The following is a 12,207-nucleotide window of genomic DNA, read 5'->3' on the forward strand; positions in this document are numbered from 1 at the left end:
CACATTTTAACACTTTTAACTGACGGTGAATCCGCCGCGACCCTGGGGACAAGCCCCCTCCCACCCTGTTAGACGTTTTCTACCTTGTTTCCAGTCCGAATTTGTCTGGTTCCAACTCCCGGCCCTCGACCGGGTTCGACCTGCCTCTGCCAGTGACACATTCGCTCCCCACGTCGGCACTTCCAGACTGGGGTCAGTCACCCCTTTGCTGCCTCTTCCCTAAGCTTCTCCGGCTCTTTGCCCCCTCTCCGATTGAATCACCCCCGGCTCCCTCCTCCACAGCCCCTGCCCCCTTCCCCAGCCCGGCTCCCCCCTGTCCCACTCCCTGGCCCTTTCACCCTCCCCACAGCCCCTGCTCCCTTCCCTATCGCGGCTCCCTCCTGGCCCCTTCCCCAGCCCGGCTCCCCCTACCCCACTCCCTGCCCCCTTCACACTCCCCACAGCCCCTGCCCCCTTCCTCAGCCCAGCTCCCCCTGCCCTGGCCCTGCTCTCCACCCCAGCCCGGATCCCCCTGCCCCACAGCCCTGAGCCCCTCTGCTCAATTTCCCTCTCCCCACACCCCTCTGCCCCAGCTCCTTGTACTGAAGGGATGGGGGACCAGCCTCTAATGCCCAGGCTTGTGCCCCCCATGCCCCATTGCAGGTGGAGCTGCCCCAGCTCGCTGGGGACGACACGGCGCTGAACGGCATCCGGCTGCTCTGCTCCGACAACAGCACCATCCAGTCCAACGTGGGGCCGTGAGTACCGTGGGGAGGGGCCCAATGGAGGGTGCGGGCAGCTGGCAGAGGGGGCACCGGGCTCCGTGCGCACCAGTGCAATAGGGGTGTCACCAACAGAGCTGGGTCGGCGGGGGCTTAGCAGTGCCAGAGACGGGAGGGTGGCCTCGATGGTGGGATGTTGGTGTCAGAAGTGGGTTAGTGGTGACGGGGAGGGATCGTGGTATTGACAGCGGGTTAGTGGTGGTAGAGGAGGGATTGTGGTATTGACAGCGGGTTAGCGGTGGCAGAGGAGGGATCGTGGTACTGACAGCGGGTTAGTGGTGGTAGAGGAGGGATCGTGGTATTGACAGCGGGTTAGTGGTGACAGAGGAGGGATCGTGGTATTGACAGCGGGTTAGTGGTGGTAGAGGAGGGATCGTGGTATTGACAGCGGGTTAGTGGTGGCAGAGGAGGGATCGTGGTATTGACAGCGGGTTAGTGGTGGTAGAGGAGGGATCGTGGTACTGACAGCGGGTTAGTGGTGAAAGAGGAGGGATCGTGGTACTGACAGCGGGTTAGTGGTGACAGAGGAGGGATCGTGGTATTGACAGCGGGTTAGCGGTGACAGAGGAGGGATCGTGGTATTGACAGCGGGTTAGCGGTGGCAGAGGAGGGATCGTGGTACTGACAGCGGGTTAGTGGTGACAGAGGAGGGATCGTGGTATTGACAGCGGGTTAGTGGTGACAGAGGAGGGATCGTGGTATTGACAGCGAGTTAGTGGTGACAGGGGAGGGATCGTGGTATTGACAGCGGGTTAGTGGTGGCAGGGGAGGGATCGTGGTATTGACAGCGGGTTAGTGGTGACAGAGGAGGGATCGTGGTATTGACAGCGGGTTAGTGGTGACAGAGGAGGGATCGTGGTATTGACAGCGGGTTAGCGGTGACAGAGGAGGGATCGTGGTATTGACAGCGGGTTAGCGGTGGCAGAGGAGGGATCGTGGTACTGACAGCGGGTTAGTGGTGACAGAGGAGGGATCGTGGTATTGACAGCGGGTTAGTGGTGACAGAGGAGGGATCGTGGTATTGACAGCGGGTTAGCGGTGACAGAGGAGGGATCGTGGTATTGACAGCGGGTTAGTGGTGACAGGGGAGGGATCGTGGTATTGACAGCGGGTTAGTGGTGGCAGGGGAGGGATCGTGGTATTGACAGCGGGTTAGTGGTGTCAGAGGAGGGATCGTGGTATTGACAGCGGGTTAGTGGTGACAGGGGAGGGATCGTGGTACTGACAGCGGGTTAGTGGTGACAGAGGAGGGATCGTGGTATTGACAGCGGGTTAGTGGTGACAGGGGAGGGATCGTGGTATTGACAGCGGGTTAGCGGTGACAGAGGAGGGATCGTGGTACTGACAGCGGGTTAGTGGTGGCAGAGGAGGGATCGTGGTAGTGACAGCGGGTTAGTGGTGGTAGAGGAGGGATCGTGGTAGTGACAGCGGGTTAGTGGTGGCAGAGGAGGGATCGTGGTATTGACAGCGGGTTAGTGGTGACAGGGGAGGGATCGTGGTACTGACAGCGGGTTAGTGGTGGCAGAGGAGGGATCGTGGTAGTGACAGCGGGTTAGTGGTGGTAGAGGAGGGATCGTGGTAGTGACAGCGGGTTAGTGGTGGCAGAGGAGGGATCGTGGTATTGACAGCGGGTTAGTGGTGACAGAGGAGGGATCGTGGTATTGACAGCTGGTTAGAGGTGGGATCGTGGTGGTGTCAGCGGTGGGATACCAGGGCAGCAGGCTCCCAGCCCAGAGCGGCACAGAGTGTGGGGAAGGCAGCACCCCCTGATGGCCGTGTCCACCTGACGCATTCTCTCCTCCTAGGTGGGGCTTTTGGGGTCCAGTGAAGAAATGCCCCTCGGGGCAGCGGCTGACCCAGTTCTGGGTGCGGGTTGAGCCGTGCCGGGGCCTCAAGGACAAAACGGCCGCCAACAACATCGAGTTCATCTGCACGGGTGGGGCGGAGCTGAGTGGGCACAGGAGGCGCCGGGGCAAGTGGGGCCCCCAGAGCCGCCCCTGCGGCCCACGGGGCATCAGCACCATCGCCACTAAGGTGGAGGCCCCCCAGGGCAAAGGGGACAACACGGCCCTGAACGACGTCTACTTCAAATGCTGCAGGCCTGAAACCCTGACCTCCCCCACCAGCCAGACCTACACCACCACAAGCCAGCCCCCCACCACCTCAACTCTGCCCCTCTCCACAACCCAGCCCCCCTCCTCGACCGAGCCCCTCACCACCTCAACCCTGCCCCCCTCCACAACCCAGCCCCCCCACCTCAACCGAGCCCCCCACCACCTCAACCCTGCCCCCTCCACAACCCAGCCCTCCACGTCAACTGAGTTCCCCACCGCTATCACCCAGCCCCCCATCACCACCACGCTTCCCCCCCACCTCAACCGTGCTTCCCACCACCACGTAGTCCCCCATCACCACCAGCCTGCCCCCCACCTCAGCTGAGCTCCCCACCATCAAAACTGAGCCCCTCACCTCAACCCTGCCCCCCTCCACAACCCAGCCCCCCACCTCAGAGTCCCCCACTGCCACCACCCAGTCCCCCATCACCACCACCCTGCCCCCCACCTCAACCGAGCCCTCCAACTCCACAACCCAGACCCCCACCACCTCAACCCTGCCCCCTCCACCACCCAGCCCCCCACCACCTCAACCGAGCCCCCCAACTCCACAACCAAGACCTGACCCACCCCACCGCAGAGCCCCCAGACCTCCCCCCGGACTTCTCTTACCTCACCGCAGACCCCCTGCACCAGGCTGTCTGGTGGACACTGACCGCTCCCCACTGCCCCCTGGCCCCCTAATCCCCGCTACTCCCACTCCCCACCCACCCCGAACCCTGCTCCAAGCTGCTCCCCCGCCAGCCCCCGTGTGTGTGACCCCCCCAATAAACACCACACTTTGGAGCTGAGCTGAACGGCCTCTTATTGGCTGGACTCCACCCTGGCAATGGGGGGGAGTCACCTCCCCAGCTAAGGGGGGGAATTAGAGACCCAACCCCCCCCATCCAATTCCCTCACCCCCCACCAGACAGACTGGCTGGCTCAGGGGGGCGGGGAATGGGGCAGGGACCTGTCCCCTCTAGGGGGCGCCGGCCCCCCCCCCGGCCCCAGGGCTGGGACTGGCTGCCTCAGGGGGGCGGGAATGGGGCAGGGGCCTGTCCCCTCAAGGGGGCACCAGCTCCCCCCCGGCCCCAGGGCAGGGACTGGCTGGCTCAGGGGGCAGGGAATGGGGAAGGGGCCTGTCCCCTCTGGGGGGCGCCGGATCCCACCTGGCCCCAGGGTGGGGACTGGCTGGCTTGGGGGGCAAGAGGGGGGCATGGGAGGCAGAGTTGCACCCCATCAAGGGCCCAGTGGGAGGCATGGCTCCCTCCCCTGGGCCCCCCAGCCTCTTCCATAGGGCTCTGCCCCCTTAGAATGGCTCCCACCATCCCCCTCCCCAAATCTGTCCCTCTCACCTCCCCATCAGCCCCTCCTCCAAGACCTGGGGGGTAGGTCAGACCCCCACACGCAGCCCCCTTCCTCCCAACTGCCCCACCCCAAATCAGGTTCCCCCCTCCCACATTGTGCTCCCAATGAAACCCACACGTGGCAGGTGGGAGCAGGGGGCTTTAATCTGCCTGGGGGGGGCAGGAACAACCTGGGAGGGCTGGGGGCAGTGGGGGGTGAGTGCGGTCTCGGGGGGGTCCTTGCTGGAGCCCCCGCCAAAAAGGGCCCAGGCATCTCACAGCCCCCCAGATGGACAGATGGCCGGGAGGGTGACAAGGAGTGAACGATCTCCCAGAAACTGGGTTTTCGGGGTCCCTCAGCAGCTCAGAGACCTTCGCCCTGGGGGAGAGGAACCAGAGATGCAGAAAGTTAGTGACCAGGTATTTATGCAGCTCCCAGGGCACCCCCAAACCGGGTGTTTACCCAGTTCCCTGGGCTCCCCAAACTGAGTATTAACCCAGCTCCCTGGGCGCCCCCGAACCGGGTATTTACCCAGATCCCTGGGCTCCCCAAACCAGGTATTTACCCAGCTCCCTGGGCTCCCCAAACCGAGTATTAACCCAGCTCCCTGGGCTCCCCAAACCGGGTATTTACCCAGATCCCTGGGCTCCCCAAACCGGGTGTTTACCCAGTTCCCCGGGCTTCCCCAAACCGGCTATTTACCCAGCTCCCTGGGCTCCCCAAACCGGGTATTTACCCAGCTCCCCGGGCTCCCCCAAACCAGGTACTTACCCAGCTCCCTGCGTTTCCCCAAACCAGGTATTAACCCAGCTCCCCGGGTGCCCCAAACCGGGTATTTACCCAGCTCCCCGGGCACCCCCAAACAGGCTATTTACCCAGCTACCTGGGCTCCCCAAACCGGGTATTAACCCAGCTCCCTGGGCTCCCCAAACCGGGTATTTACCCAGCTCCCCGGGCACCCCCAAACCGGCTATTTACCCAGTTCCCTGGGCTTCCCCAAACCGGCTATTTACCCAGCTACCTGGGCTCCCCAAACCGGGTATTTACCCAGCTCCCTGGGCTCCCCAAACCGGTTATTAACCCAGCTCCCTGGGCTCCCCAACCGGTATTTACCCAGCTCCCAGGGCACCCCCAAACCGGGTATTTATCCAGCTCCCTGGGCGCCCCCGAACCGGGTATTTACCCAGCTCCCTGGGTTTCCCCAAACCGGGTATTTACCCAGGTCCCCGGGCTCCCCAAACCGGGTATTTACCCAGCTCCATGGGCTCCCCAAACCGGGTATATACCCAGCTCCCAGGGCACCCCCAAACCGAGTATTTATCCAGCTCCCTGGGTGCCCCCGAACAGAGTATTTACCCAGCTCCCTGGGTTTCCCCAAACCGGGTATTAACCCAGCTCCCCGGGTGCCCTAAACCGGGTACTTACCCAGCTCCCCGGGCACCCCCAAACCGGGTATTAACCCAGTTCCCTGGGCTTCCCCAAACCGGCTATTTACCCAGCTCCCCGGGCGCCCCCGAACCGGGTATTTACCCAGCTCCCTGAGTTTCCCCAAACCGGGTATTTATCCATCTCCCTGGGCGCCCCCAAACCGGCTATTTACCCAGCTCCCCGGGCACCCCCAAACCGGGTTTTTACCCAGCTCCCTGGGCTCCCCAAACCGGGTATTAACCCAGCTCCCCGGGCTGCCCCAAACCGGCTATTTACCCAGCTCCACGGGCACCCCCAAACCGGCTATTTACCCAGCTCCCTGGGCTCCCCAAACCGGGTATTTACCCAGCTCCCTGGGTGCCCCAAACCGGGTGTTCACCCAGCTCCCCAGGCTACCCCAAAACGAGTATTTACCCAGCTCCCTGGTCACCCCCAGACCGGGTATTTACCCAGCTCCCCTGGTGCCCCCAAACCGGATATTTACCCAGTTCCCAGGGGGCCCCAAACCGGGTATTAACCCAGCTCCCCGGGTGCCCAAAACCAGGTATTTACCCAGCTCCCCGGGCTCCCCAAACCGGGTATTTACCCAGCTCCCTGCACACCCCAAGCCAGGTATTTACCCAGCTCCCCAGGTGCTCTGGTTGGGTATTTACCCAGCTTCCCTCTGGCTCTGGCTGGGTATTTACCCAGCTCCCCGGGTTCCCCAAACCGGGTATTTACCCAGCTCCCCGCGTGCCCCGACTGAGTATTTACCCAGCTCCCCACGTGCCCCGACTGAGTATTTACCCAGCTCCCTGCATGCCTCGATTGGGTATTTTACCAGCTCCCCGATGACTCCGGCAGGGTATTTACCCAGCTCCCCGGGTGCCCCAAACTGGGTATTTATCCAGCTCTTTGCATGCCCTGGCCGGGAATTTACCCAGCTCCCGCATGCCCTGACTGGGTATTTACCCAGCTCCCCGGGTGCTCTGGTTGGGTATTTACCCAGCTCCCCGCGTGCCCCGACTGGGTATTTACCCAGCTCCCCGGGTGCTCCGGTCGGGTATTTACCCAGCTCCCCGCGTGCCCTGACTGGGTTTTACCCAGCTCCCCGCATGCCTCGATTGGGTATTTTACCAGCTCCCCGCGGACTCCGGCAGGGTATTTACCCAGCTCCCTGGGTGCCCGAAACCGGGTATTTACCCAGCTCCCCGCATGCCCTGGCCGGGAATTTACCCAGCTCCCCGGGTGCTCCGGCCGGGTATTTCCCCACCCCTGGCGTCTCTCACCTGGCGCTCAGCCAGCTTGCGGCAGTCCCCGCATACGGTGCCCATCAGCCCGTTGACCACCTGCAGGGTGCACAGGGCCAGCTCCAGGGCCCCGAGCCCCAGGGTGACAGAGAACAGGACCACGTGCCACAGCACCGCCCGGGGCGGGGTCACACACAGCTCCCACAGCGTCTGGTTCGCCAGGTAGTTCTCACTGCGGGGGATGCAGGGAGCGTGATCCTGGGGGGCCAAGGTCAGGGAGGGGGACGGGGAGTGGAATCGGAATGGGGGGGGCAGGAATGGTGGGGGAAGGGGGCAGGGAGCATGGGAGTTGGGGCGCTATCTTTATGACCCCCCACACCTGCCTCGGTTTCCCCAGGGGGTTCCTGTTGGCTTTGCCCTGGGGTGGGGTGGGAGTGAGGGAGGGGGCACTGCCAGGGGGAGGGGTAAAGTTGGGGACATTGCAGGGGGCAGGCCTGGGTCCATGGGGTGGGGGGACCCGGATCGAGGAGGGGGGCAGGATTTCTGAGAGCTGTGGAAGGGGGAGGATTCAGATGCAGGTTAGGGGGCTAGGGCTGTGGGGGGGCTGGGCGGGTCAGGGTTGTGGGGGGCTAGGGTTCTCGGGGGTCAGGCTGGGGGGCTCCCAGCTCCCAGGGCTCCCCAGGGTTATTATGGGATGGGGGCAGGGCCCCCGCCCCCTCACCTGATGTCCTGGAAGGGCGACCCCCATTTCCCCTCAGCATCCTGGCAGAGGGGCCCCTTGGCCAGGCCGGTGGCGGACACGACCAGGCAGTAAAACGCCCCCAGGATGCCCCATAGCGAGCAGAGCACGGAGCGCAGCATCTGTGCGGGGAAACGGGGGTGTGTGTGAGAGCAGGGAGTGGCCCCCCCCGCCCCCCAACTCCCACCCTTCAGCCTCTCCCACCTTGTCCCTTATAGTCCCCACAATGCCCCCCAACTGCCCACCCACCCCAGGAAGGAGGGTTCAAGGTGGGGGGGGGTCCGTACCCGGCACCGGTTCCCGCAGCATCCGACTCCGCAGCAGCCCTTCCCCCCGGCGCGGATGGCCGAGAGCCCGGGGCAGAGAACCTGAAATGGGGTGGGGGGGACACACACATCAAAAGCAGCAGCTCGTAACCTCGCCCCACAATCAGTCCCACGGTCCCATCCAGTGTCGGGCAGTTCCCCAGGCCCCTCCCGGGTGGCTCCGTCACCGGTATCGGCCACCAGGCCAATAAGGCCCCGTTATCAGCCTCTGGATATCGGCAGCGCCAGGGCGAAGGGCAAACGGGGTGCACTCGATGGAAAAAGGAAGCTAGCAGTGGGGGGGGAGCACGGGCGTGGGGTCCTCCCCCAGCCCAGAGTAGGGACCGTCCCCTCCCCAGCACACACAGCCCCCCTCCATGAGACCCCCCCCACAGACCCCCCCCAACCAACATTTCCCCTGTGGGGAAGGGACCATGTGTGAGGAGGGTGGGAATGTGCAAGATATTATAAGGCCTAAGTATGCCTCAGTTTCCCTCTGCCTTGCTGTGCCCCGAGCATCCCAGGGGGGAGCAGAAGTGCCAGAAGAGACAAGGGGCAGTGAACAGCACCAAGCCACCTGCTGCCAAGAGATTCCCCCCCGTCATCACCCACCGCTCTGCAGGGAAACCGAGGAAGGGCCCCAAGCCAGAGGACCGAAAGGCCAGGCGGCTGGGCTAAGAGGGGAGCTCCCCGGGGATGTCTACACGGCACGAGCGCTGACTCCGGTTTGAGACCTAGCCCCCCCACTTCCATCCGCACACAAATCTGGGGCAGCGAGCACTCTGGGCCCGGGTCCTGGGAGGGGGGTTCTGCTGAGATCTGGATCGGAGCCCAGTGGGCCACGGCAGAGGGGGTCTGGCTCGGTGAGACGCACCAGGTCGAGCATGCGGAGGGTTGGGGGCTGGAGACTTGTGGGCTGACCCTGAAGGAAGAACGGGACCGACCCAGCCTGGCAAGCTGCAGGGTTCCTCCAAGGGGCAGTTTAAAAGCCGGGCTGTAGTGCCGTCAGCCGGGGTGTCGTTACTGGCGACAAGGACTTGCCCGATGGGTACGTCTGGCCAGCGACCAAGAGAACTGAAGTCGCTGGGCGGAGCCACGGACCCCAGGGTGGCCGCGCCCAGGAAGCGGCAGGTCGGGACGCTGTTGGTGTCAGCAGTGGGATACAGACCCACTGCAGAAACCAGCCCAAGCAATGTTTCTGTGCAAGGCCTCGGGGCGGGGATGTCTTTGAGTCCTCATCCAATGCCATACCTCCGTCACCGATTCACAGGGTCTGTGCCACACCCCGGCCTTTACCTAGTGTCCCAGGGGCAACACCGTGAGCGTGCCGAACCCCCCAGCACCTCATGCCTTCACCTGCCAGCTGGGGGCTGCCGCTTGGCCAATGCGGGGCGGGCGAAGGAGTCAAGGTTTGGTCCTCGAAGCTCCCATCGGAGCTTTTCCGCGTCTCGGGCCCAGGTCTCCCTGGGAGGGAATACAATGAGCGTGTCCCTCCCTGCGGGTCGCACGTCCGAGTTCTACTGAGCCCTGCGGCACACAGGGGCAACCCCCAGTGATCACCGCATCTCTCCTTTCCCCCCACGCACCCCACGCCGGCAGCACCTGGGGGAGGGGAGCAGAGAGACTGGGTCGGGGGAGGACATGTCCAGGGATGAGGACCAGGCAGACAAAGATGTGGGAACATGGCATGCGGGGAGGGACAGACGGGGGATGCAGGTCGGAGGGACGGGCAGATGGGGGGACGCAGGATAGATGGGGGGACAAGGCGCGAAGGGACGGGCAGACAGAGGGACAGATGGTTGGGGGGATGCAGGACAGATGGGGGGACAAGACGTGGAGGGACGGGCAGATGGGGGGATGCGGGACAGACAGACGGGGGGACAAGGCGCAGAGAGATGGGCAGACGGGGGGATGTGGGACAGTCAAGGGGACAAGGCGCAGAGAGATGGGCAGACGGCGGGATGCGGGACAGATGGAAGACAAGGTGCGGAGAGACGGGCAGACGGAGGGACAGATAGTTGGGGGGATGCAGGACAGACGGGGGGACAAGACATGGAGGGACGGGCAGATGGAGGGACAGACAGATGGGGGGACAAGGCACGGAGGGACGGGCAGACGGAGGGACAGATAGTCGAGGGGACGCAGGATAGACCGGGGGACAAGGCGCGAAGGGACAGGCAGACGGAGGGACAGATAGTTGGGGGGATGCAGGACAGACGGGGGGACAAGACATGGAGGGACGGGCAGATGGAGGGACAGACAGATGGGGGGACAAGGCACAGAGGGACGGGCAGACAGAGGGACAGATAGTTGGGGGGATGCAGGACAGATGGGGGGACAAGATGTGGAGGGACAGGCAGATGGGAGGATGCGGGACAGACAGACGGGGGGACAAGGCGCAGAGAGATGGGCAGACGGGGGGATGTGGGACAGATGGAAGACAAGGTGCGGAGAGACGGGCAGACGGAGGGACAGATAGTTGGGGAGATGCAGGACAGACGGGGGGACAAGACGTGGAGGGACGGGCAGATGGAGGGACAGACAGATGGGGGGACAAGGCACGGAGGGATGGGCAGACGGAGGGACAGATAGTCGAGGGGATGCAGGGTAGACGGGGGGACAAGGCGCGAAGGGACAGGCAGACGGAGGGACAGATAGTTGGGGGGATGCAGGACAGACGGGGGGACAAGACGTGGAGGGACAGGCAGATGAGGGGATGTGGGACAGACAGACGGGGGGACAAGGCGCAGAGAGGTGGGCAGACGGAGGGACAGATAGTTGGGGGGATGCAGGACAGACGAGGGGACAAGACGTGGAGGGACAGGCAGATGGGGGGATGCGGGACAGATAGACGGGGGGACAAGGCGCAGAGAGATGGGCAGACGGGGGGATGTGGGACAGTCAGGGGGACAAGGCGCAGAGAGATGGGCAGACGGCGGGATGCGGGACAGATGGAAGACAAGGTGCGGAGAGACGGGCAGCAGGAGGGACAGATAGTTGGGGGGATGCAGGACAGACAGGGGGACAAGGCGTGGAGGGATGGGCAGATGGAGGGACAGACAGACGGGGGGACAAGGCGCAGAGAGATGGGCAGACGGGGGGATGCGGGACAGACCGGGGGACAAGGCGCAGAGAGATGGGCAGATGGAGGGATAGATAGTCGGGGGGACGCGGGACAACCGGGGGGACATGCTGAAGAGGGACATGTGGCCAGGTGTGCGCAGGGACGGCGGGTTGGAGCACACAGATGGGGGGGGACCCAGCAGCCTGGACAGACAGACAGACAGACAGAAAGCCCTGGGGTGGGCGGGAGCCAGGTGGGACAGGAGGACGGGCACGCCGAAGCTGAGGCCCGGGAGAGGGGGTGTCGTTCCAGCTCAGGGTCCTTGTCCCCCCCCGCGCTGCCCCACTCACCATGAGCCCCCCGCCGGCCAGGCCGCCCATCAGCCAGACCTGCAGGGCGAGGTGCTCGGTCCAGCCCGTCTCCCCGTCGGGGAACATCAGCAGGACGTTGGCCACGATGCACCCCAGCGCCATGGGCACCAGCGCCAGCCCCACCAGCCGCGCGCAGCGCCCCGTGCACATGGCTCGGGGAGGGGTGGGACGTCTCTGCCCGGAGCCGGGGGGAGATCGGGACAGCTGCTGCCCGGAGCTGGAGGATTTGGGGGGGCGACGCTCAGAGCCAGAGGATTTGGGGCATCTGATGCCTGGAGCCAGAGGATTTGGGGGGGCCGCTGCCCAGAGCTGGAGGACTTGCGGAACCTGATGCCTGGAGCTGGAGGATTTGGGGTGCCTGGAGCTGGAGGATTTGGGGAGGCCACTGCCCGGAGCCAGAGGATTTGGGGAGGCCGCTGCCCGGAGCCGGAGGATTTGGGGAACCTGATGCCTGGAGCTGGAGGATTTGGGGAACCTGATGCCTGGAGCTGGAGGATTTGGGGGGCCCGCTGCCCGGAGCCAGAGGATTTGGGGAGGCCGCTGCCCGGAGCCGGAGGATTTGGGGAACCTGATGCCTGGAGCTGGAGGATTTGGGGTGCCTGGAGCTGGAGGATTTGGGAGGGCCGCTGCCCGGAGCCAGAGGATTTGGGGAGGTCACTGCCCGGAGCCGGAGGATTCCCAGCCGTGTCTCCCTGGCCCGGGCTGTTTGCTCTGCGATAAGCCGGGCAAAGGGCTGGTGCGGATGAGACGTCACCACCCCCTCGGTGCCAGGGGGAGAGTCATGGCTCGGCCTTGAAGGGGGGGGGGAGCCGGTGCCTGGCGCTGCGGGGGCGGGAGGTGGGGTGACATCAGTGCTGGGGGGGGGCA

General features: G+C 64.3%; 1 protein-coding gene across 6 annotated transcripts; it reads right to left on the reverse strand.

Moving 5' to 3' along the window:
- Positions 1-4,380: 4,380 nt before the first annotated feature.
- TM4SF5 (transmembrane 4 L six family member 5) lies at positions 4,381-11,936 on the reverse strand. Of its 6 annotated transcripts, none has more exons than XM_050933568.1 (6): positions 11,816-11,936; positions 11,320-11,605; positions 7,888-7,968; positions 7,583-7,722; positions 6,901-7,093; positions 4,381-4,582 (listed from the first exon to the last, which is right to left on the reverse strand). In XM_050933568.1, exons 2-6 carry the CDS (start codon positions 11,488-11,490, stop codon positions 4,568-4,570), a joined length of 600 nt encoding a protein of 199 aa, XP_050789525.1. In that variant the 5' UTR covers positions 11,491-11,605; positions 11,816-11,936; the 3' UTR covers positions 4,381-4,567. The 6 variants fall into 6 exon arrangements, with proteins under 6 accessions (XP_050789525.1, XP_050789522.1, XP_050789524.1 ...); XM_050933565.1 differs by having other exon boundaries at positions 11,320-11,667; XM_050933567.1 differs by having other exon boundaries at positions 11,785-11,936.
- Positions 11,937-12,207: the final 271 nt, after the last annotated feature.

The sequence above is a fragment of the Gopherus flavomarginatus genome, chromosome 23 (genome assembly GCF_025201925.1).
Source record: "Gopherus flavomarginatus isolate rGopFla2 chromosome 23, rGopFla2.mat.asm, whole genome shotgun sequence".
In the NCBI taxonomy this organism is placed as follows: domain Eukaryota; kingdom Metazoa; phylum Chordata; order Testudines; family Testudinidae; genus Gopherus; species Gopherus flavomarginatus.

Excerpts from the sequence above, each read along its gene's own strand:
- TM4SF5 (XM_050933568.1), bottom strand. The coding sequence starts at position 11,490 with ATGTGCACGGGGCGCTGCGCGCGGCTGGTGGGGCTGGCGCTGGTGCCC. Across the intron at positions 7,969-11,319 it reads TGGCCGGCGGGGGGCTCATG|GTTCTCTGCCCCGGGCTCTC; the intron begins GTGAGTGGGGCA and ends ACCCCATTTCAG. Across the intron at positions 7,094-7,582 it reads TCGCCCTTCCAGGACATCAG|TGAGAACTACCTGGCGAACC; the intron begins GTGAGGGGGCGG and ends CATCCCCCGCAG.